Source organism: Globicephala melas, chromosome 6, assembly GCF_963455315.2.
Source record: "Globicephala melas chromosome 6, mGloMel1.2, whole genome shotgun sequence".
In the NCBI taxonomy this organism is placed as follows: Eukaryota; Metazoa; Chordata; class Mammalia; order Artiodactyla; family Delphinidae; genus Globicephala; species Globicephala melas.
This window is the reverse complement of record NC_083319.1, coordinates 7,939,850-7,964,149: the sequence shown is the minus strand read 5'-3', so window position 1 is coordinate 7,964,149 and position 24,300 is coordinate 7,939,850. Positions and strand designations below refer to the sequence as shown.

Genomic DNA, 24,300 nt, shown 5'->3' with positions numbered 1-24,300 from the left:
TTCTCTTGTCGTGGGCTCTAGGTGTGTGGGCTTCAGTAGTTGCAGCACGTGGGCCCTAGAGCACAGGCTCAGTAGTTGTGGTACACGGGCTTAGTTGCTCGTGGCATGTGGGAAATTCCCAGACCAGGAATCGAACCTGTGTCCCCTGCACTGACAGGTGGATTCTTAACCACTGCGCCACCAGGGAAGTCCCTAACCTTGTTTTTAATTGCATGCCGATTAATTTGGCACGTTGAAGTTCAAGTTTGATTGGTCTTCATCACTGACTGTGCTTCTCTTCTATTATTTTTGCTGGATATTAATATTGTTGTCTTTTCCTTAATTGGGTGTAGGTTTCTGTAACATATATTTTTGGCTTTAAGCTCTTCCACATCATTCCATTTTAATCTAATTCTTTAGAAGCAGATTTTTTCCCAATTTTGTATTTTGATACAATCTCAAATGTTTGCTTCCTATAACAGAATTTAAACCATAACATTTTGCCTTATCTAGTGTATTTGTTCTGTCCGTGAATTTTTTGTTCTGTAAATAATTCTGAAATGATTTAGAATATATGTATCCTTGTTTTTAATCAAAACAGACCTTAGGGCTTCCCTGGTGGCGCAGTGGTTTGGAGTCTGCCTGCCGATGCAGGCGACACAGGTTCATGCCCCGGTCCGGGAAGATCCCACATGGCGCGGAGCAGCTGGGCCCGTGAGCCATGGCCGCTGAGCCTGTGCGTCCGGAGCCTGTGCTCTGCAACGGGAGAAGCCACAACAGTGAGAGGCCTGCGTACCGCAAAAAAAAAAAAAAAAAAAAACAGACCTTAGGTAAAAATTCATTTTCCAAGATTTTTACAGACATATTTACCTAATTGAAATTAAAAAAACAACTTTTGACTTCTCAAAAAAAAAAAAAAAGGAGGCAGAGAAATGCAGCAACTGGAGAGAGATGGAAAGTTAAGAAAGAGTATGCTTGTTTTTCTGTGTGGAGCTTTTTTGAGGGTAAAATATACATAAAATACACATAAAATTTACCATTTTAAGCGTCATTAAGTGTACAATTTGGTGGCATTAAGTACATTCACATTGTTGTGCAACCATCACCTCTGTGTATCTCTATATCTCTTTCTGCAAAGCTGAAATTCTGTACACATTAAACATTAACTCCCCACTCCCCAGCCCCTGGCGACCACCAGTGTGTTTTCCGTCCCAGTGAATCTGGCTACTCTAAGTACCTCATATAAATGGAATCACACAGTATTAGTCTTCCTGTGACTGGCTTATTTCACTTAGCATAATGTCTTTAACGTTCACCCATGTTGTAGTAGGTGTCAGGAACTCCTTCCTTTTTAGTGTTTGAATAATATTCTGTTGTGTGGATAGACCACATTTTGCTCATCCATTCATCTATCGATAGACACTTGGATTATTTCCACCTTTTGGCAACTGTGAATAATGCTGCTGTGAACATGGGTACACAAACATCTGTTTGAGTCTGCTTTCAGTTCCTTTGGGTATATACCCAGAAGTGGAATCGCTGCATCATATGGTAATTCTATGTTTAATTTTTTGAGGACCTGCCATGCTGTTTTCTGTTTGTTTGCTTTTAAGATAGGAGATTAAATAGCATGTTTGTATTCTGGTGGAAATTATCAAATAAAAAGGAGGAAATTGGGCTTCCCTGGTGGCGCAGTGGTTGAGAGTCCGCCTGCCGATGCAGGGGACGCGGGTTCGTGCCCCAGTCCGGGAAGATCCCACGTGCCACGGAGTAGCTGGGCCCATGAGCCATGGCTGCTGAGGACCCTTAGTTCCCTGACCAGGGATTGAACCCGGGCCACGGCAGTGAAAGTGCTGAATTCTAACCACTGGACCACCAGGGAATTCCCCGGGGCAGGAATATTTCAAATGTTGATACATACTACCAAATTACTCCTAAAAGGTTACACAGTTGTATATTCCTACCAACAGTACAGATTGCCCATCTTCTCACATCCTCCCCAATACTGGGCGTTATCTTTTCTTAATTTATTTGAAAGGCAAGGAAAAGTCATCTCATTTTCAGCTGAATGTCTTTCATTATTAGAGAGGTTGAGCATCATTTCAGGTTTACTGGCCATTTGGATTTCTTTTGCTGTATAAACACACAATTCATGTCATTTGACCCATTTTCTTGTCATCTTTTTCTTATTGTTTTATAAGAGCTCTTTATATATTATAGATATTAGTTCTTAAGTATATAACAAATAGTTTTATCAGTCTGTCATTCGTTTAGCATCTTTTCCACTGTACAGAAGTTTTTTTCTTTTTAACTAAGCCAAGTCTGTTCATCTTTTTTTTTCTTTTGGCTGTGCCATGCAGCTTGCAGGATCTTAGTTCCCTGACAAGGGATTGAACCCAGGGTCCTGGCAGCGAAAGCACCAAGTCCTAACCACTGGACCACCAGGAAAGTCCCTGTTGGTTTTCTGTCACGTGTTAAAAAGCTCCCGCCCACCCCCCACATTCTGCACAGTCATCAGTTCTGGCTCATGAACAATTCTTATCTTTATACACCCACCGCTCCCCCAGCAGCCTGGCCTTTCAATGTCCCGCATGGCTCTCCAGCCCCAAGGCAGAGCTTGGCCCCTCGGAGTCCCAGGGCCAGCCTGGACTGAAGGGCTACTGGGTGCCCAGTCCCGGCCTCAAGTTCTTCTCCAGCTCTGCTGCCACTCGGGGTGCTGCGGACTGGATGGCATCCTGGATGCTGGGTAGGTCCCATTGGGTCCTTAGGAGGGCATCGTCCAGGGTGAAGAAACCATCGCGTGTACGCCGCACCTGGGTGCAGACAGCGGTGCTCTTCAGTTCCAGGCCGATTTCGTGCACCAGCCTTCGCAGCTGCTTCTGCGTCTCATGCATGCACTGCACCTCTGCCAGGGACACACAACAGAGGTGGTGGTCAGAAGCACAGCCTCTGGTGTCCGCTGATCTAGATCCACACCCCTTGAGACCTCCTGGCTATGTAATAACCTTAGCAAGACAACTTACTTCTCTAGGGCTTTGTTCTTCAAAGTGTAGCCCAGGGTGGGTCCTGAAAGTTTGTTAGACATGCAGAATATCAGGCCCCACCCAGACCTGCTGAGTCATAATTTGCCTTTTTTTTTTTGGTCTCGCAGCTTGTAGGATCTTAATTCCCCAACCAGGGATTGAACCCATGCCCCCCTGCAGTGAAAGTGCCGAGCCCTAACCACTGGACCACCAGGGAATTCCTAGAATTGGCCTTTTAAGAAGAATCCCAGGTTGGGAATTCTCTGGCGGTCCACCAGTTAGGACTCAGCGCTTTTACTGCCGGGGCCTGGGTTCAATCCCTGGTCAGGGAAGTAAGATCCCGCAAGCCATGTGGCATGGCCGGGGGTGGGGGGAGAAGAACCCCAGGTGATTGGGCAGGTTAAAGTTCGAGAAGTGCTGCTCTAAGGCTTGGTTTGCTCATCTGTAAAATGAGTGGTTGTGAGGAATCTAAGAGATAATTTCTATAAGGCACTTAGCATCAGAAAAGTCTTGGTCAGCACTCAAGAAAAGGAGCAAGATAGCACAGAGAGTTCAGCTCAGTGCTTTGTGACCACCTACAGCGGTGGGATAGGGAGGGTGGGAGGGAGACACAAGAGGAAGGAGATACGGGGATATATGTATATGTACAGCTGATTCACTTTGTTATAAAGCATAAACTAACACACCATTGTAAAGCAATTATACTGCAATAAAGCTGTTAAAAAAAAAAAAAAAAGGAGCAAGGAGCCCTCGTTAATACGATAAACAAAGAAAGAAGTGGTGGTCGGGTTGCTGAGTTGGGTGGGATCCGGGAGGGGAGAGTGGTGTCTGATGCCGCACAATGACTTGAAACACTGGGCGGCTCTGGAAACGAGCCACTAAATATAATCTCTGCTTGTTAAGGTCTGGCTTCAAAGGGGGACTTGGCAGGAGACAGGACATCATTTGTTCTGTGCTGTGTGATCAGCCAAGTCCAGCCTCAGGCTAGGAAGGAAGTCGGCCCCCGGTGCCTTGGCCAGCGGAGCTTAGGGCTCACGCGTGCTGGCCTCTGCAAGGGCCTTCCACAGTGACCCCCCCAAACCCAGGAGCCCAGTGGCACTTCTCCCAACGTCCTGGAGCAACTTACCTAAGAGGAATTCTGGAGGCGCAAACTGGAGGCATCGGATGCCAGTTACCAGCATTGGGGACTTGTTCATGGGCCGGAGCACGCTGCTCACGGCCATCTCATAGGCCTCCTGGGTCTGTAGGTCAGCGTTGGAGTACCTGGGGATCAGGAGGCACCAGAGTGGGCAGCTGACTGCCTACCCCTGGCCCTGCCCTATTCATGCCTTTCCTGAAGCTCTTCATTCGCTTTCCACCTTCCCTGCCCCTCTAGCCACCTTTGCAGCAGCCTTGTTCTGTCCCCTCCAATCCCTAACTGCAGGCTCTGACCGACCCCCTCTCACACTCTCCTTGGCTTCAACGGTCATACCTGTGTTGACCACTTCCACCCCCTGGTTCTGTGCCGTGATGGTGCGGACCCCTAGCTCTCCTCTCCCTTAGCTCATATACTCCCTAGGAGGCCAGCTGGGATCTCTTGTTCCCCTTGGTCTCCCCAGGGGCTGGCCCAAGACCCAGCACAAAGAAACACTTCTGCAGGCTGTGAAAGGAATGGGTGCTTGTGTCTGGTTTTGGAATTTGCCCCAGAGTAGGCGGAGCCTACAGGGAGCCTTGTGGGCAACTTCTTGCCCTTCCAGCACTTCCTTGAGGGTCCCCTTTCAGGGAGGTGTGGGTCGGGCCTCACTTACATCACCAGAGCCTTCTGATGGGAACCTTGGATCAGGGACAGGATTCGCTCCAGCTTCTCTCTGGTCACGTGGTCTGGAAAAGCCAGGGGATGGTCAGCACACAGGTGCCCACTGAGGAGGCAAAACTGGCAATTTCCCTTCCCACCAACCAGCCCTGTCCTTGGAACCTAGCTGGGGTCCCAGAGCATCCTCTGGTCCCAGGGTTCCCATTTAGGGGGTTGAGAGTCCTTTGAGAATCTTATGAAGGCTGTGGACCCGCTTCTCAGAAAGATACACATGAACTCAACATTTTGAGGACATTTTCAAGGGGCTCACACACCCCAAGTTAAGAACACTTCCTTCTGGAAATGAGGCTCCAAAGATGTAATGTGATTTGCCCCATATTCTTTTTTTTTTTAATAAATTTATTTTATTTATTTTTGGCTGTGTTGGGTCTTCGTTGCTGCATGCAGGCTTTAGTTGCGGTGAGCGGGGGCTACTCTTTGTTGCAGTGTGCAGGCTTCTCATTGCGGTGGCTTCGCTTGCTGCAGAGCACAGGCTCTAGACGTGCAGGCTTCAGTAGTTGTGGCTCACGGGCTCTAGAGCACAGGCTCAGTAGTTGTGGCGCACAGGCTTAGTTGCTCTGCGGCATGTGGGATCTTCCTGGACCAAGGATCAAACCCGTATCCCCTGCACTGGCAGGAGGATTCTCAACCACTGCACCACCAGGGAAGCCCCTTGCCCCACACTGTAAGGCTGGTCCCCTGAGCCCCAGTCTGGGGTTTTTCAGGCCAGGGACACCAGGAGGGAGGGTGCCATCTGTCCAAATGCAGAAATGGGTGGCAAGAAGTGGGAGTGGCTCCTCTGCCTGCTGGTCCAACCAAGTGACTGTGGAGCAGGCAGCTGCAAAGCCTGGGGATGCCCACGGACTGCAGGGAGGCCGAGCCTGCAGGCCAGCTGGGGCAGCCACCAACTTCTGACTCCATAGGCCAGAATCTCTGGGAGCAGGTGTGGTAACTGACTAAGGCCTGGCCAGCTGGGAAGGGCCTGGGCCTCTCATCCCTTCTGTCTGGTCTCATTCACGCTGTTGTCTTATCTGGAGGCGCCTGCTGCAGCCTCCTCCCCACTCATTTACAGCCCAGCTCAAATGCCGCCTGCTCCAGGAAGCCCCTTTTACAGCACGTGGCTTCTTCCTTCTGCACCTGGGTCTCTTTCCCAGCACTTAGTTTTCTTTAGTGTTTATGTCATTATTTTATTTATTTATTTATTTATTTTGGACCCAGGCCCCGCCAACCAGGGACTGAACCCAGGCCCCATCAGTGAAAGCGCACAGTCCTAACCACTGGACCGCCAGGGAAGTCCCTATAGTATTTACTTATTTATTTAAATTTATTTATTTTTGGCTGTGTTGGGTCTTTGTTGCTGTGCGCGGGCCTCCTCTAGGTGCGGCGAGCAGGGGCTACTCTTCGTTGTGGTGCGTGGGCTTCTCATTGCGGTGGCTTCTCTTTGTTGCGGAGCACGGGCTCTAGGCGCGCGGGCTGCAGTAGTTGTGGCTCGTGGGCTCTAGAGCGCAGGCTCAGTAGTTGTGGTGCATGGGCTTAGCTGCTCCGCGGCATGTGGGATCTTCCTGGACCAGGGCTTGAACCCGTGTCCCCTGCATTGGCAGGTGGATTCTTAACCACTGCACAACGAGGGAAGTCCTATTTTTAATTATATAATTGATACAAGAATCTTCTTCAAAAAATTTAGATCAACACCAACAAACATCTCCCCTCCTCCAAATTCTGGCTTCCTCCCTCTCAGAAGTGTCAACTTGGTAGTTGTCTTTAGACATGTTTTGGATGTTGACACACACATACAAGTACAAATATATAGACAGCACTGCTTCGCCACATGTTTTTAATCTTCTCCAGGAGACGCAGAGGTGTGTGTCTGCTCTCCCTGCTAGACTGTGAGGCCTAAGATTGGGGACCCCATCTGATTCATCATATGCCTCCGGCCCCTGCCCCCAGTGCCTGGCACGTGGTTGGTGCTCAAAAAATGTCAAATAAGCAAACGCAACAGATCATATAGGACGTCTAAGAACATGGGGAGAGTGAGAAATGAAGAATAAGCCAGCCATCCACCCACCCATGCATCCACCCGTCTACCCATCCATCCATCCATCAATACAGCACCTCCCATGTCCCAGGCGCTGTGTTGTGTGTGACCACAGGAGTGGAACTACACAGTTCCTGCTCTCATGGTTGACATTCTGGTGGGGAGACAGATATTAAATAATCACTAATCATTAGTTGATTACTTTTCTGACAGTACACTGAAACCACTTAAGGAGGTAACATTTAAGCAGAGCACAGGGGAGCACAGGGCATTCCTGGAAGTCAGAATCACACGTCCGTGCCAACAGCCAGCCCCGGCTTGGTGTGTCTGAGAATAACTGAGCGGGGGCCCTCACAGCCCACCTCAGGGTTAGGAACCAAGGGAAGCAAATGAAGAGGCAGCCGCGCCCGCCCCTCCGCCCGCCCTGGACTCCCGTGGGCTCTCACCATACGTCGTCTTCTCCACCAGCCGCCCGTCCTCACAGAAGTCGTCTGTGGCTTTGCCCAGGAGGCCGTGCACTGTGTAATCCTGCGAGGACAGGGAGAGGGAGGTATGATCAGCCTCTCGTCTCTAAGCCGCCATGGCAAGGAGGGAGATGTGGCCCAGCAGCTCAGGCCCCCGAGGCGCTAGACTGAGGCTGGGGGGCCCTCTGGTCTCCCCTCAGGGAGTTCAGGTGCTCAGCCCCTGCCCAGCTGCCCCTGGGGAAGGACACCCGACTTCCTCTCCCATGACAGCAAGCATCAGAAGCCTGCGAAGGGTGCCCCGAGCCACCCTGCAACAACCCCGGGCCTCCGCACCTCTCCACTTCTGCCCAACCTGACAACTCATGATGCCAGGCCCCTCCCAGGATGCTCTGTCAGCTTCTCTCTCCCCTCCAAATTCGATCTGTGCAGCTGCCTGCCTCTGCATCCAATAACAGTAATGACGATAACAGAGAGGACGACGACAGTGACATCGATTGAGCATCCACCACGTGCCAGTGGCTGTGCTGAGCACATTACATACGGTCACTGACTAAATATTCAAAGCAACCGTACGGAGGAGGTACTACAATCACTCCCATTTCAAAGATGAGGAAACGGAGGCACACAGATGTTAAGTAATTCACCCAAGGAGACAGAACTGACAGAGTGGTACAATCTGAGTTTTGAAGCGAAAACTTGGCTGCAGAATCTGTGCTCTTAACCACTGAAAACACGGGCCTTCTAATGTGGCGTCTCCACACATGATCGTGATGCCAGACCCTGCAGCCCAGCATGGATGTAAGCTTCCTGACACCCAGACGGTGTCAGACAGAACCAGGTTCAAATCCCAACTCTGCCCCTTAAAGGCTGGGTGACCCCGAGCAAGCGTCGTCTCCTGAGCCTCACTCTCTCATCTGTAAAATGGGTTAACAATAGATCCCATTTTACGGGGATGCTGTAAGGCATCCGCAAGGGAGTCCGCGTACAGCACTCAGCACAGAGTAGCCAGCATGCGATGATGCCAGCTGTCATTATGATGTTACAGCCTCCCTTGGTACATGACCCAAAAACAAAATGCTTGCTGATGGCCTGGGTATTCTCCATGGCATCATCTCTGCTTCAGAATCGTACCAGTGACCCCCAGGGAAAGGGATAAGGGATAAGCAGGCCGTCCCCAGCCCCCATACCTTGGTGAGGTGAGCGTTGTACATGTCGGTGAGGAGCCTTCGTCCACGTCCCACGCCGAGCACTGAAAGGCACCCAGCATGGTCTCACACCTGGGTCCCCCTTCCTGTTCCCCTGGGTCCTCCAACCCTCACCCCCTCCAGCAGAATACTCCCACTTCCAAGGCTGTGGGAGCCAGCAAGGAGGCAAGAAGAGCTTCTTCTACAGGGAACAAGTGAGCTCCTCTGTGCATATATGAAAATGCAGATTTCCGGGACCCACCCATATATACTGACTCTGACTCGTGTTGGGGTGGGAGCCTAGGGACCCTTAGCAAGCTCCCTGGGGTCCTGATGCACTCAGAAGTAGGAGACCACTGGCCCAGTCACACAGACCTGCATTCACATCTGGGGTGGCTCTAAGCATGTCCTTTAATCTCCTTGGGTCTCAGGTTCCCCATCAGTAAAATGGGCATAAAAATACTGTCTGATCCCTGTGGGTGTTGTGATGATCGAGGCAATGCACACAAAGGAAGAAGCCGGCAACTAAATGGGGGCATTGTGGCCACTCCCTGCCTTTCCTCCGGTCTGTGTCTCCCTCTGGCTGAAGGAAAGAATGACCATCCATCACTCCTGGAGGGAGCGGGGCATGAGATCACGTCCGCCTGCCTGTGTCCCAGGAAGCAAGACAAGTTGCTGTGACTGTTGTGTATGAAGGACGTGGCCGCCGCCTGACCCTGGGGACACAGATGGCTCATGACTCAGGGCTTTGTGTGTCCAGCTCCAGCGACATCCAGAGCCCAGCCGGTGGGGCCAGGGTCACACACTTGGCTACCCCATGCAAGCGATGATGGTTTTCCCTCTCTGGTCCAGGGACCTTCACTAGCCACATGACCCAGGATGAGTTACCTATGCTCCTGGAGCCTTACTTTCTTCCTAAAATCATATGGTATCTACCAAATAAGGTCATTATGGTGAATGCATGTGCACAAAGAGTTTCAAACCACACGTCACAGGCAGGAATCACTTGATAAACGTGGGTGATCACGACTTCCCCCTTCCCACCAGTCACCTCTCCAGGGGATCAGACTTGGCAGGAATCAAGGGAGTGAGCAGTAGCGGGAAATGGCTGTCAGGTTAGAAATGGGCTGCGCTCCTGGGAGCTCCCCGATCCTCTCCCAAGCCTCTATCATTGCACCCCAGGCTCACCACACCACCTACCAAGCACCCCAGACGCCTGGGCATCCAGTCGGTGCCCCATGCCAATCTTCAGGCTGGTGAATGCTGGTCCACGTACTGGAAAGAAACAAACGAGGTCCTTTTCCTCAAAGAATCCAGCCTCCAGGATGGCTCTGGGCTGCATGGTGACCTCATTCCTAGAATGAGGTCCAAAACCAGCATCAGGCTGGACTTTCAGGTTTCCTCACCATGGAATTGGGGGCCCAAAACCACTTCTTCAGTTTCTTGGGCCCAGAGAAAGGGCAACCCAGGGGGCCTGTTAAGTCCGTCCATCACCATTCCCCCCATGAGACACTTCGAGTGGACTGGGCAGAACACTGGAATCAAGACTGGGGGGGTTCCCTATCTAGCTCCTGTGGAAGGAGAGTCCTGGCCACTCTCCCAGGGAGAAAATGGAGGCTGTGAGCTCCTTAAGGCAAGGGTCTGGGTCTGTGTGTTCACAGTTCTGCCCCCACAGCCCAGAACTCACTGACTGCTCGGGAAATAACCCATTTCCCGAAAGAATGAATGACCCATCAAATTAATATACATTAAGTATGTATAGTTTTTTTGTATATCAGCTATACCTCAAGAAAGCTGGAAAAAAAAATGAATGAATGCAGGAATGAGCTAGATGCTTTTACACTTCTGCAGATCAAGAGGAACCTGGGAAACCAGTATGGGGCGGTTAAGAGCCTACTGAGTCCAGGCTACATGACTTAACATTAGTCAACACTGAGCATCAGTTTCCTCATTTGTGAAATGGGACTAGGACCCACCTCACAGGATTCAGTGGGGTAGTATTTGGAAAAGCCTAACACAGTACCCCGTACAGAGTAGGTCCTCAACACATCAGACTTGTTATTGTTGTTACACTGTAAACTCACTGATTACTTCTCTCCAAGGGGTTTTAGAGGTTCCTGGTCAAGCTCCTCAGCCCTCCTATAGAGCCTCCCCAACGCATGCTTTAATCATGTCTAATGACAGGGGCTCATTGTCAGAACTAGTTTCACTGTTGGGCAGGTTTGTTGACTATGGTAAGTCACTCTTCACAGACCCAGAGTACAGACTTGTGGTTGCCAAGGGGGAGGGGGAGTGGGGGAGGGATGGATTGGGAGTTTGGGATTAGCAGATGCAAGCTATTATATACAGAATGGGTAAACAACAAGGTTCTATCATATAGCACAGGGAACCATATTCAATATCCTGTGATAAACCATAATGGAAAAGAATATGAAAAAGAATGTACATATATGTATAACTGAATCACTTTGCTATACAGCAAAATTAACACAACACTAAATCAACTGTACTTCAATAAAATAAATTTTTAAAAAAATCACTCTTTCACAGGAGCCCAAAACTCCCTCCTTATGACTTCTACCTGAGGGTCTCAATTCCTACCTGGAGTCCCAGAATAATAGAGGTCAACAAACTATAGTCCACAAGTCAAATCCTCAAGCCTGTTTTCTTTTATGGCCCACAAATTAAAATGGTTTTTACATTTTTCAATGGTTCAAAAAAATCAAGAGGATAATTTTCATGACATATGAAATTATATGAAATTCAAATATGAACATCCACCAGTAAAATTTTATTGGAACACAGCCAGGCTCATTGCTCTACATACTGTCTATAGCTGCTGCTTCTGCACTACGGCAGAGGTGAGCCTGCAAAGCCTAAAATATTGACTATCTGGCCCTTTCCAGGAAATTTTGCCAATCCCTGGCCAAATACTTCATCCCCACTGTGGCCCTACACTGGTTTGGGACAGAAGGAGTCTGAGCTCTGGCTAGGACACTGACTCTGGGCAGGGATTTCCTGGGAAGTGACATCCAGGCCCCTTCCTGAATGTGCTTTACCCAGCGGATGGTCGATGAGGGTGGGCACACTGGTGGCTGTGAGGGTCAGCTCCTTCTCTTCACTGCCTTCCACGGGGCCCAGCAGGAAGCGAACACGATGTTCAGAGGCAGGACGCTTCCCAGCATTGAGACCTGAGCACACACAAGTAAAGAACATCTTGTCGATTCTGTCTGAACACCGGGGGTGGGGGATAGAGGGACAGGTAAGTATGGAAATGTAGAAGACAGATGAAAGCCCACACAGCGCCTAGTACAGAGTAGGTCCTTAACACATTATCCTTGTTATTGTTGTTATACTGTAAACTCACTGACTACTTCTGTCCAAGGGGTTTTAGAGATTTTCTACTTCTGAAAGCAGAAGTTAAGAAACAGACTTGGGTTTAAATCCTGACTTTACTACTTATTAACTATTTATGACAACGGACAATACTGAGTCTGTTTACCCATATGAACACAGGGGAAGGCGAGGAGTGTATAGAACAGTCGATTAGGAAACCGCTCTGCCCAGACGACTAGGTCACATGACTTTATTTTGCAGCAAGGATCAGAAGCGTAGATGGCCTCCCGAGAAAATGGGAGCGGGATCGTGGGTCTCGCTAGAGGCACTCACCTTTCAAAAGCTGCAGCTCCACGGTATCGCGCAGATGCTTCCATTTTAGTCCCGGGGGCTTGTAGGCGGCGAAGAGCCCATGCAGCCGCGCCAGGCCGTCTAACCCCATGCCTGAAGCCCGTGTCCCGGGTTCGCGGAAGAGCTGAACCCGGACGGAAGTGCCTTATGGTCCCGCTCCCAAATGTGGTCCTTCCAATGGGCGCCGCCATGTTTCACAGCCGGAAGAGGTTCTTGTCTTATTGTCCTCGGGGAAAACGTGCTTCCGAGAAGGGAGTAGGGTCCGGAGCTGAACCCCCAAAGCTAGCGGAGCTTACTTGGAGACACTTTTTGGGGTTAGGTGAAACGGGGAGAATTTTATATCTGTGGAAGTAGGTTGCCTGGGTTTCCTCATACTTAGAGACCTTCCCTGTCCGTGCTATCTGTCCCGCATAAAAGGCCCTACTTAGCGCAGTAGGGATCGAGTCCTTGTGACTTCTCCGGCGCGTCGCCGCCAAAGGAGCTTGAGGAGTCGGCCTTGCCCCGCCCATCCTCCCTGGGAAGTCCTACAGTGCCCGCTGCCATGAGGACGCTGCTGCGCGGGGTCCTGTGCCCGCTCCGCGCGTTCCGAAGCCGTCCCTGGCCCGCTGCAGGCAAGTGGTGGGGCCGGGAAGGAGTGCTGGGGACCCGCCACGTCGCTGTCCCCCCCAACCCCCCCGCTCCTTTCGCCGCGGCTGTTTTCTTTCCCCGCAGATGTGCCCCTTCGAGCCACGAGCCATGGCACCGGCCTGCTCTACCCCGAACACATCCCCACCTCCCCGCTGCAGAAGGCGCTGCTGGCCGCGGGCTCTGCTGGAATGGCGCTCTATGACCCGTATCGCCACGGTAAGGCAGCCCACGCCGGCGCTTCCTTGGGGCGGCTTGGGGTCTGGGCGCGCCCTTGCCTTGCCTTGAAAGCCCGGGGAGGTCCCGGACACTGTCAAAGCCTCCGTGTGCTTTGGGTAACTGGAGACTAGACTAGGCCAGGGTACCCAACCCTGGCTGCACCTCATAATCACCCGCAACATTCATAAAAATGCAGATGCCTGGGTCCCACCCTAAACTTACTCAATTCGAATCTGCCGGGAGTGGGAGAGGAGGGGAGGGGAGGGAGGAAGGGGCGTGGAATCTGAGCTTCTGCCTTTTTAAACTTAAAAAGTTTAAACTTTTTAAACTTCCTAGGAGATTCTGTCATCCAACCACACTGAGAACCTCTGGATTAGATGATTTATGAGGGCCTATCAAATTATAACATCCCATTAGCATCTTAGATAGTGCATGGCACATAATAAATGCTCAATAAATGTTTGCTGGATGTTTTAATAGAACGTTTTGGGATCCTACAGTGTTTTTCTCATCTCCTCCAGGATTCTTAAGTCTGGAAAGTACTGTTACTCTTTCTAGTAAAAACGATAATGCTAACTGCTCACTGAGCCCTTGTTTTGCTTACTCAGTGTGCTGTTTTATATGAATGTTGTGATTGATTTTTCGCATTAACCCTATATGAAAGGTATCACCTGCGCTTCACAAATTAGGACATTGAGGCTTGGAAATGTGAAGCAGTTTGCACACGGTCACCTAGATAGTGATCACACCAGCCCTCAAACCCAGCACTCTCTGATACCAAAGCCTATACCCATCCATGGAGACATGGTATTCTGTCGTGATGATGGATGTGGAAGTGATTTATGAACTCTTTAGAGCACTGTGCTAACCAGAGCCATCTCACCCATGAAACTAACAACCATAGTAGTAACTATAGATATATTGAGCTTTTACTGTGTGCCAGGTGATTCACTAAGTGTTTAACTTGAATCTTCTTAACTAAGAGGTAGATATTCTGTTTTATCGTATAGGAAATTAAGGCTCAGGCCAGGTCAGGTAACTTACCTAAGATCATATTCTCCATTTGTCCCCATTTCTTTCCTTTCAGACATGGTTGCAGTTCTGGGGGAGACCACAGGATGCCGTACCCTGAAGGTCCTCAGGGACCAGATGAGGAGGGATCCGGAGGGCGCCCAGATCCTGCAGTAGGTCCTAGCTTTGCCTGGGGGGTTGAGGACATTCTTTGGGGATTCTGATCTCTCTGGAATCACGTTGTGTTCCTCCAGAGAGCTCTTCTTGATACCTTGGCCATGGATGATTGCACAGGCCGGGCACTGCCCAACTCCGTGGGTGCCATTCACATAGACACTGTGATGACCCCTGGGTAGTGCAATATGGTGGCCTCAGCCCAGTTCCAGCAACAGGGCTCTTGTGCCTTCACTAAGGTCCCATAACATATGCTGCCTATAACCCCCACCCCTCAGTGCCCTTTGTGAATACCCTGATCACATCTGAGGCCTGTTTACCTAAGGCAGGAACCATAGCCTTAGCTTGTGGTAGTCTCCTCAGTCCCTGCCACTGGCCTGGCCAGTAGTAAGTGCTCCATTAGGACTTGTGGCCCCATTGCTGCTCTCTTCCCCTTCACCTTTCACACCCTTGATCTAGTTGGACCTTTCACCTGCCTTTGCTGGTGCCCTCCCAATACCTGAGTCCTGCCTTCTGCCCCACAGGGAGCGTCCCCGGATCTCGCTGTCCACCCTTGACCTGGGCAAGCTCCGGAGTCTGCCTGAGGGCTCCCTTGGCCGCGAGTATCTCCGTTTCCTGGATGTGAATGTGAGTTTCCAGCTTCTGTGCATTTGGGAGTCACCAGGAAGGGGAGAGGAAGGGCACAGGAGTAACGTCCTGAGGAAGGAGGAGCCTGAGCTGCCAGCATGGGCAGGAGTGCCTTGCAGTCTCTTGCGCCAAGGCTTTGTCATTCTCTATGGGACAGGCAAATGGGCCGGGAACATCGCTGCGAGCAATTACACTGGCCAGCACTTACTAACCTCTTACTGCGTGCCAGGTGCCAGGCTCGTACATGATCTCACTGAATCCTCCCAACAACCCTGCCAAGTATGTTCTATTATTATCTCCTTTCATTTTTATTTTTTTTATAAATTTACTAATTTATATATATATTTTGGCTGCATTGGGTCTTCTTTGCTGCGCACAGGCTTTCTCTAGTTGCTGCGAGCAAGGGCTGCTGTCCATTGAGGTGCATGGGCTTCTCATTGCGGTGGCTTCTATTGTTGCGGAGCATGGGCTCCAGGCGCGCGAGCTTCAGTAGTTGTGGTGCGCGGGCTTCAGTAGTTGTGGTGCATGGGCTTAGTTGCTCCGCGGCATGTGGGATGTTCCCGGACCAGGGCTCGAACCCGTGTCCCCTGCATTGGCAGGCAGATTCTTAACCACTGCGCCACCAGGGAAGTCCCCATCTCCTTTTCGTAGATGAGGAAACTGAGGCCCAGAGCAGTTAAACAACTTACTGATTTCACAAGCCAGTATTAATGGAGGCAGTATTCAAACCCAGATTATGTTCTTAACTGTTGCATTGTGTCCCCCTGTTCTAGAGACAGTGTCTTCCCTGGGTTTGACAAGTGTGGCACTCTCCAACCCCAGGCAGAGAGGACAGGGACTGGGGGCAGAGTCCCATCTATCAAGGGACTCATTCGTTTGTTCAGAATCGGTCATGTGCCATCCATTGTTCCAAGTGCTGGGGATACAGTGGCAAACTAGACAGACAATGTCCTGCCCTCATGGAGCTAATATTCTAGCTGAGGAGGTAGACTATAAAGCAGTAAAAGAAGAAAATTTTCATATAAAAATTCAGGCAAAATATTTATTTAGTACTGTTCTAGCGGGTGGTGCTGTGAGGACAGCAGTCAACATGATAGAGGACAGGGCGGAGTGGGGGTGGCAGGTGGCCACTTCTAACAGGGTGGTCATGGGAGGCCCTGCTGGGGAGACTTGGAAGATGGGGAGGAGCCAGTTCTGAGGAGAGATGGGGAACCGCATTCCGAGCAGAGGCACTGGCAAGTGCAAGGCTCTGTGTGGTTAGGAAAAGGAAAACTGTCCAATGTGGCCAGTATGACCTTAAAGGAGTGAGTTGGGGGGAAGCAGGCAATGGGCTGGGAGGTCAGCCTGGCCCAGCCAGACCCTGCCTGCCACGGGAAGTGTTACCCGAAAACTGTTTGCCTCTTGGTGGGTGCTGAGCCAAAAGAAACAATCAAGCCAAAGATGGGGAGAAGGAAGGATTTATTACTTGCAGCAAGTAAGGCGAACACTGGGGAGCTTTCCCAAAGCAGTGTCTGTTAACAGCAAAATTGGGGAAGTTTTAAGCTAAGGGTATATGCGTATTTATAAAGGGGCTTGAGCAGAGGAAAATTCAGCATAGAATTGGGGCAGAGGTCAACGAAGTCCAAGTCTTAGTTGATTGAAGTCAGGAGGGTCAGGAAAGGTCAACATCATCATTTCTTAGGTACTGACTAGTCCGGGATCTTAGCATGTAGTTACCATCCTCCATCTGGGTGTGGGCCTTAGTTCCTATAGAAAAGCTTAAAGATACACATCAGATTGTTATGTATATTCTTTGAGGAGGAACGAGGACACTGTTTTATTGCTGAACTATTGGGGTTTTTTTTTTCATTTTTATTTTTATTTTATTATTTATTTATTTATTTTTGGCTGCATTGGGTCTTCCTTGCTGCACACGGGCTTCCTCTAGTTGCGGCGGGCGAGCGAGGGCTACTCTTCCTTGCAGTGCACAGGCTTCTTTTCGCAGTGGCTTCTCTTGTTGTGGAGCACGGGCTCTAGGCACACAGGCTTCAGTAGTTGTGGCACACGGGCTCAGTAGTTGTGGCTCACGGGCTCTAGAGCACAGGCTCAGTAGTTGTGAAGCACAGGCTTAGTTGCACCACAGCATGTGGGATCTTCCCAGACCAGGGCTCGAACCCGTGTCCCCTCCATTGGCAGGCAGATTCTTAACCACTGTACCACCAGGGAAGTCCCTGAGCTATTGTTTCTTGACTGCTCTTCCTCTGTTCCTGCATTCCTTTATTCCTTGAAGATCATTAATTACTGAGACCTGTTGAAGGGCAAGCAGTGTGTCTAGGCTTAGGTCACAAAATGGCTTAGGTCAAAATGGCTTCTCTAATGTCAAGAATGCCATGCCTCGTTCTTTTTCTCCAGGGATCCCCTACCCTATCTGCTTAGAGACAGAGTCTGTATTTTGTAATAGAAGCAATAGGAAGCCATCGAGGTTTCGAGCAGGGTAGTAACATGATCTGATTTATAGAAGGACCCAAGGATACAGCAGGGCACCTTCCCTGTCCCTTCCCTTCTCTGTCCCAACACAAATACTTCCTTCCCATCAAAGCGCCTCTGTCAAGTGGCTCTCCAGTCCAGCTGCAGGAGCCAGCCAGGCTGGAGGAGGTGAAGGAGTGAGCAAAGGTTGCTCTAGAACTGGGTTTCTCAGCCTTGGCACTGTTGACTTTGGGGGCTGGATAATTCTTTGTTGTAGGGCTGCCCTGTGCATTGTAGTTTGTTTAGCAGCATCCCTGGCCTCTACACACTAGATGACGGTAGCATTCGCCCTCCCAAGTTGTGACAACCATAGATGTCTTCAGACATTGCAGATGTCCCGTGTTGGACAGTTGAGAACCCCTGCTTTAGGAGATTATTGTCCCTGAGAAAATAATCTGTTCCCCATACTCTCCTAACACTTGCCTCTGCCCCATTTTATACCATCACCCGGAGATTTCACCAAGATGCAAGTTTATTTCATCAGTGGGAAACCCACAAGGGTGACCTGCTCCAGGTGCCACCGAGGAATGGAGAATCTTCTGAAGTTCTCCTAGAGCCTTTTGTCCTATTGTTGTGGAGGGTATGGGACTGCCAAAGCCCCCCTGGGTTCGCCTTGTTCAGGCACAGCCTTAGTTGTGGTAACAGCCCTAGAGACTGTGACACTTCTGGAGCCTGGAAACCAGCAGCCCACACACCGTAAAAGAACACCTTTGTCCCAGCAGAGCTTTAGATCAGAGTTCAAGGTGAGGCCACCCTCCCTGAGGCTGACTCAGGGGTGGGTGGTTGTCCTTGTGGCATCAAGATTACGGGCATGGGCTCTGGCGTAGCCTGAGTTAGAAGTCTGTCTTTCTTCCCAGCTTTAAAGCCCTGGGCAAATCATTTGACTTCTGAGCCTCAGACTCCTTATCTGAGGTAAGGAAACCTCATGTTTATCTTCCAAGGCACTTATATGGCTGATTAATAATGGACGCTAAGGCGACTGGCTTTGGAATCCAGCAGGCCTTGTTTCGAATCCTGACTCAGCCACTTGATTAGTCAGCTGTGTGAACTTGGGCAAGCTACTATATATCTCTGAGCCTCATTTTTCTTATCTGTATCTGAGGCTCATAACAGTATCTACGCCCAGGTGGTCTCAGGGATGCAGAATGACGATATGTGTAAAGGACTTCATACAGTGCTGGCACATAGTAGGTACTCAATAAATGTAGGCCGTCACTGACCACCTTCAGCTTCACACAGCAGGTAGAACTCTGTAGAAGAAATTAGGACCTGGGACCCAATGAAGTCACAGACACAGACCATGGCACAGGGCCAGCAGCCCCAAGCAATAAAGGCATCAAATCCCTTGGCCTCTGGACAGGCTGAGGCCATGCTTTGGCACTAGGAAGACCAGGGTGTCCCTACTGTGCATGGGTGCTGCCAAGGACTCAGAGAGGGTGGGTAAAGGAGGACAGTTGCCATCCCTACCTGAGGTCAGAAAAGTGCCTGGGGCTGGCCTTTTACTCCTGCATTTAAGGTATGTTTATTCATCCAGGCCCTGGAGATAGAACAGTGAGCCCCCGTCCTATGCATCCTGTGCTGCTGACAGCCTGCTGCAACACTCTTCATAGCAATAGTGTGTAAGCCCCATAGGTAATCTGCTGCTAGCAGATACATAAAAGCAAATAGAAACAGGTGGAATTAATTTCAATGAGATATTTTGTTTAATCCAGCATACTAAAATGTCATTGCAACATGTAATCAATATTTTTAAATTATTGAGATTTCACATTATTCTCTTCATACCGTCTTCGAAATCCAGGGTGTGCTTTACATGTACAGCACATCTCAGTTGGAACTTGTCACATTTCAAGGCTCAGTGGCTGCCATGATTGGCTGCTGTACTGGACAGTGCAGGTCTAGACAGAGACGTTAACAATCACACGCACTAAACGTCACGATACAATCATGTCGAATGCCACAAAAAGGTACGGGTTGCTGCAAGAGACCATAAGATAGGTAGGAATTGTCAAGGTGAGAGTGAGGGGGGAGGGGAAGAGCATCCTAGGCTGGGAGCAGCTCATCTGACGAATTCGGGACTTTGGGTGCTTCTTGTTTTTCCCCCCCTATTTTATTTCTAACTGGTTTTAAAAAATAATAATAACCTAAGATTTACTGTGTTAACCATCTCTAAATGGGCAGTTCAACAGTGTTAAGTATAGTCACATTGTTGTGAAACCAATCTCCAGAGCTTTTTCATCTTGTAAAACTGAAACTCTATATCATTAAACAAACAACTCCTGCTTCCCCCCACCCCACCCCCAGGGGTTTCTTTGCCATAGATTCCAACAGGGTGTGTACATTATGTGTGAGTTGGGGTAGGCAAAGGGGGCGCCAATCCACCATATTCCCTGCCTGAGGACTCCCCTGTTAGCAGCTATGCACAGAAACAAAGTCCCCAGAGATTTTTGGTGGGGTTTGAATTTGGTGGGCGTGGTTGAGAGTCAAGGAGAGGCTGGCAAATTGGACCCTGGGAGCCATCAGGAAGGGGTCTAGGGGAGGTTCATGGTTGTCAGAGGGTCTCCCCAGACACCAGAGCGCCCACCCGGTTCGTGGACAGTGAGGAGCTGGCATACGTGATGCAGCGGTACCGGGAGGTGCACGACATGCTCCACACGCTGCTGGGGATGCCCACCAACATCCTGGGTGAGTGCATCCGGAGTGGGCGTGGGGCATGGGTGGGGCAGGGTGCTCCAGCCAGCGTGTCTCCCAAGTCTGTCTTCAGGGCAAGGGCAGGGCACACCTGTCCAGCCACCCACCAGTCAGCTGGCCCAGTGCCTCATTGTTTGCTTTACCTGAATATCTTGGTGCACCTGTGCCGCGCATCCCCTATCCTGCATCCCCACTGCCTCTTACGGCTCCTACACTGATGTAGCAGCATCCAAACACCAGGGCTCCCTGCCCTGTTCCGGTTGTTAGCTCCCTGCGCTCTGAAGCCCTCAGCAATTCCCTAAGGCTTGCAGTCCTCAGCCTGGCTTTCGGAGTCCTCTGCATTCTGACCCCAAGCTTCCTTTCCAGCCCTTATTTCCTTCTGCTCTTTCTTGCACCCTCTCCCCAACCCCAAGCCAAGTGCCCCAGGGCCCAGCACAGGCTGGGACTGGGCACTGCTGACCCTTAGTAGAGATTCGGAGCAGAGCAGATGCCTCTGAGCGGCAGCATCACTGGCCTCTCCTCCTGGCCCCTGCTCACCTCCCACCCCATTCCCCACCCTGCCTGCCAGGGGAGATCGTGGTGAAGTGGTTTGAGGCTGTCCAGACCGGCCTGCCCATGTGCATCCTGAGTGCACTCTTCGGACCAATCCAGCTCAGTGCCCAGTAAGTTCTCAAGTGGTGAGGGGTCAGGGGAAGGCTCAGGGCTCCAGGAAATAGAGAAGAGCCCACAGCCTTTCTGAGCAGCCCCAGTGGTCCTCAGGAATCCAGGATGGGAAGAATGGGGCAGAGAGGTGAAACTGGCCTGGCACAGGGGCTCCAGGACTATGAATGAAGCCTGGACGTTTCATAGGACTCTAGGGTCTTTTGGGCCAGGCCTCAGTATCGGGTGAGAACAGTAGAGTCAGGGAACTGGGGGGGCCAGGGGGATGCAATCTGGCATTAGTTTCTGGAGTGAGGTAGCCCTCGATTTAAAGCTGGGCTTTGGCATGTGCAAAATGTGTGGCTTTAGGCACAGGGCTTTACCTCACTGAGTTTCTGTTTCCTCATCTGAAAACTGGGGATAGCAACTACCTCCTTCTTGGGTCTGTGTGAGGATTAACTGAGAAAATGCACATCCACTGCAGGGAACGTGGCGTGCCCAGCACTCAGGACCTTATGTCTTTTGTCTTCTTTTTCCTCTGCTGCCCTACAGAAACCTGCAAGTGCTGGTCTCGAAGCTGATCCCATGGGCAGTTCAGAATGCGCGCAGAGCCCCGTGTGTCCTCAACCTGTACTATGAGCGGCGCTGGGAGCAGCCCCTGAAGGCTCTACGGCAGGAGCTGAGCATCACAGAGCCCCCCATGCACGTCCAGGGCCCAGCCTAGGCCCTGAGCCCCTGAGCCGGAGGGCCTGGCCTGGCTCCCAACCCCCCACCCATGCTTCCCCTGGGGGTGGAGCGCTCCTTTGCCATCACCTTTGAACACTGACCCTTGGGCGCCACTAATCATAATTTATCATAACCAATGCTCAGTGGCTTTGAGGGCCAACTCGGGAGGGAGCAGGCAGTGGTGGAGCTCCTAGGGGAGCCAAGAGCTGCCCAAAGAGAACTGAAACAGGAGGGAAGGGGGCAGGGCACAACCTTTGAAAGAACAACAAAGCCTGAGGACATGACATAAACTGATTAAAACCAAATGGGTCCAAGATGGCGGACAAGTCAACTTCCACTAGTCCTTGAGCTTCAGTATACGCTCACTGCAGCACGTCATCAAGCTAAGTGACACACCCCCAGGCGCCATGACAGTTCCAAGGATCCATAAGGATCAAAAAGTGGGCTGTGGCCCAATTCCTGGAAATCCCTGCCCCCCCCCAAAAAAATAGCTGGAACACTCCCCCCACTCATTAGCCTATGAAATCACCCACCCCTGTAAAAACTGGCAACCCACACACCCTGGGGCCTTTCTCGCCTTCTGAGGTGACCCACGCTCTGTCTGTGGAGTATGTGTCTCTCTAACTAAATCCACCTCTTACCTATCACTTTGTCTCATTGAATACTTTCTGCAATGAAACATCAAGAACCTGAGCTTCATTAAGTCCTGAAACCAGGTGTGTGATCTCAGTTGGAAGAGTGTGGGTTTTGGTCGGGTTCGAGTCCTGGCATGTGGGTTCAAGTTCCAATCTGAGGTGCACGGTTTCAGAACCATGTATGCGTAGGAATCAGTTGTCTAGGCTCATGCCCAGATGGCTCAGGTCCACAACCCCTGTTCCCAACCCCTCCCTGCCAGCCAGGGTTCTCTGGGTGCCAGGCTGGGGCTCTTCGCAGGAGGGAGGGCTGTACCCAACTCCCAAGGCCTGAGAAGAGGGAGGCAGGGGGAGAGGCGAGTCTCTGCTGTCTGAATAAAGGCTCCCATCAGTTCAAGAGTCTGCTTCTCCTGCCTTTGCTTCTCCCTGACTCTGGCAGCCTTGGGCCTTCGCGCACTGAGGGCAGATGTTCCCTCCAGCCTGAGCTTCTGCTGCTTGTCCCTTGTCTGGTCTGAGGTCGGGCAGACTGGGATTCAAATTCCCCACTCCTCCTCCGCTTTCTAGTTGAGGGACTTAGGGCAAGTCCTTTCACCTCTCTAGACCTGTTTAATCATAAGTAAAAGGGGGATGAAACAGCACCCACCTCCTAGGGTTGCTGTGGGGGTGTGTGAGGTGATGCCCAAAGAAAGGGCCCAAGCAGGAGCTGTTTTATGGTGGGGTTTTTTTTTTGGCTGTGTTGGGTCTTCGTTGCTGCACGTGGGCTTTCTCTAGTTGCGGTGAGCGGGGGATACTCTTTGTTGCGGTACCCGGGCTTGTTATTGTCGTGGCTTCTCTTGTGGAGCACGGGCTCTAGGTGCGCAGGCTTCAGTAGTTGTGGCACGTGGGCTCAGTAGTTGTGGCTCACGGGCTCTAGAGCGCAGGCTCAGTAGTTGTGGCACACGGGCTTAGTTGCTCTGCGGCATGTGGGATCTTCCCGAGCCAGATTTTGAACCTGTGTCCCCTGTATTGGCAGGTGGATTCTTAACCACTGCGCCACCAGGGAAGCCCTCTTTTTTTGAAAACAAAATAAATTTATTTTATTTATTTTTGGCTGTGTTGGGTCTTTGTTGCTGCGCGCGGGCTTTCTCTAGTTGTGGCGAGCAGGGGCTACTCTTCGTTGTGGTGCGCGGGCTTCTCACTGCGGTGACTTCTCTTGTTGCACAGCATGGACTCTAGGTGTGCGGGCTTCAGTAGTTGCAGCATGAGGGCTCAGTAGTTGTGGCTTGTGGGCTCTAGAGCGCAGGCTCAGCAGTTGTGGTGCACTGGCTTAGTTGCTCCGCGGCATGTGGGATCTTCCCGGACCAGGGCTCGAACCCCTGTCCCCTGAACTGGCAGGCGGATTCTTAACCACTGCGCCACCAGGGAAGCCCCAAAATTTCATTTTTAATTCCTATAAACATACCCTGAAAACTGTCCTTCCTCATTTTTAAGGATTTTGACTGGACTAAGGGATTAAGGAATCTATTTAAGGGCAAGTGGCAACTGTGGATGCCCAACGTGTTTGATTATCAAGGAACCCAGTTTTCAGAGGTCCAGAGTGACACAGTGGGTGGGAAGTTGGCAGATGGCCCAGAACTGGGTGGCATGACAAACGTGGTCACAGCCCTCAGGGTCCAGACCATTCAGAGGCCAAAGATACATACGGGTCTCCAGATCCGTGCCGTTCGTGCCACCAAGTGTGCCGGGTTGCTTTCAAGAGACCAAAGATGGGAAAGGGTTCCTACGCAGCAATCCCTACACCAAGTTTATTGCTGTCCCAGAAGCACAGGTGCCAGTCTGAGGTCTGCAGGAGCCTTTGGGTCTTCTGAACCTTGTGGCCTTGGAGGCCGTAAAATTTCCGAATGGAAGTGAAGGAGGAGCTGTCAAAATTTGACTCTGATGGGACTCGAACCCACAACCTTTGAATAACCACAGGAGGCCAGCTAGAAGTCCAATGCGCTATCCATTGCGCCACAGAGCCAGTTGCTAGATTCTTCACACCCGACTCGCCTCTGCCTGAAACAGACTTTTTAGCGTTCTTCTAGGTGTGGCGCCGGGCCTTTGCTGAACTCTGCTTGGGTCCGGGCGCGGACTCCAGATTCCCCGCCAACGGTGCGGTGGGGGTGCTCTCCCCCACGTCCGGACGCCCAGGGATTGCGGGTCGGGGTCCAGGCAGAGCCCGCCTGCCTCCTCACTGCCCCGGGGGCCTCTGCTGTCCGGCGGGGCTGCGC

General features: G+C 51.0%; 2 protein-coding genes and 1 non-coding gene across 4 annotated transcripts; 1 reads left to right on the top strand and 2 right to left on the bottom strand.

Moving 5' to 3' along the window:
• Nucleotides 1–812: 812 nt before the first annotated feature.
• On the bottom strand, nt 813–12,354 carry TRUB2 (TruB pseudouridine synthase family member 2). Of its 2 annotated transcripts, XM_030858517.3 has the most exons (8): nt 12,186–12,354; nt 11,576–11,707; nt 9,717–9,791; nt 8,520–8,581; nt 7,315–7,396; nt 4,790–4,862; nt 4,129–4,265; nt 821–2,884 (listed from the first exon to the last, which is right to left on the bottom strand). In XM_030858517.3, exons 1-8 carry the CDS (start codon nt 12,292–12,294, stop codon nt 2,637–2,639), a joined length of 918 nt encoding a protein of 305 aa, XP_030714377.1. In that variant the 5' UTR covers nt 12,295–12,354; the 3' UTR covers nt 821–2,636. The 2 variants fall into 2 exon arrangements, with proteins under 2 accessions (XP_030714380.1, XP_030714377.1); XM_030858520.3 differs by lacking the exon at nt 12,186–12,354 and having other exon boundaries at nt 813–2,884; nt 9,717–9,871; nt 11,576–11,706.
• Nucleotides 12,355–12,435: 81 nt separating this feature from the next.
• Nucleotides 12,436–23,112, top strand: COQ4 (coenzyme Q4). Its single transcript, XM_030858523.3, has 7 exons — nt 12,436–12,814; nt 12,915–13,046; nt 14,134–14,230; nt 14,756–14,858; nt 19,919–20,048; nt 20,623–20,716; nt 21,246–23,112. The coding sequence occupies exons 1-7, from the start codon at nt 12,745–12,747 to the stop codon at nt 21,415–21,417; spliced, it is 798 nt and encodes a 265-aa protein (XP_030714383.1). The 5' UTR covers nt 12,436–12,744; the 3' UTR covers nt 21,418–23,112.
• An 848-nt stretch (nt 23,113–23,960) lies between these two features.
• Nucleotides 23,961–24,050, bottom strand: TRNAR-UCU (transfer RNA arginine (anticodon UCU)). Its single transcript is given in 2 exon segments — nt 23,961–23,996; nt 24,014–24,050. It is a non-coding gene; the product is annotated as a tRNA-Arg (tRNA).
• Between the last annotated feature and the right edge of the window lie 250 nt (nt 24,051–24,300).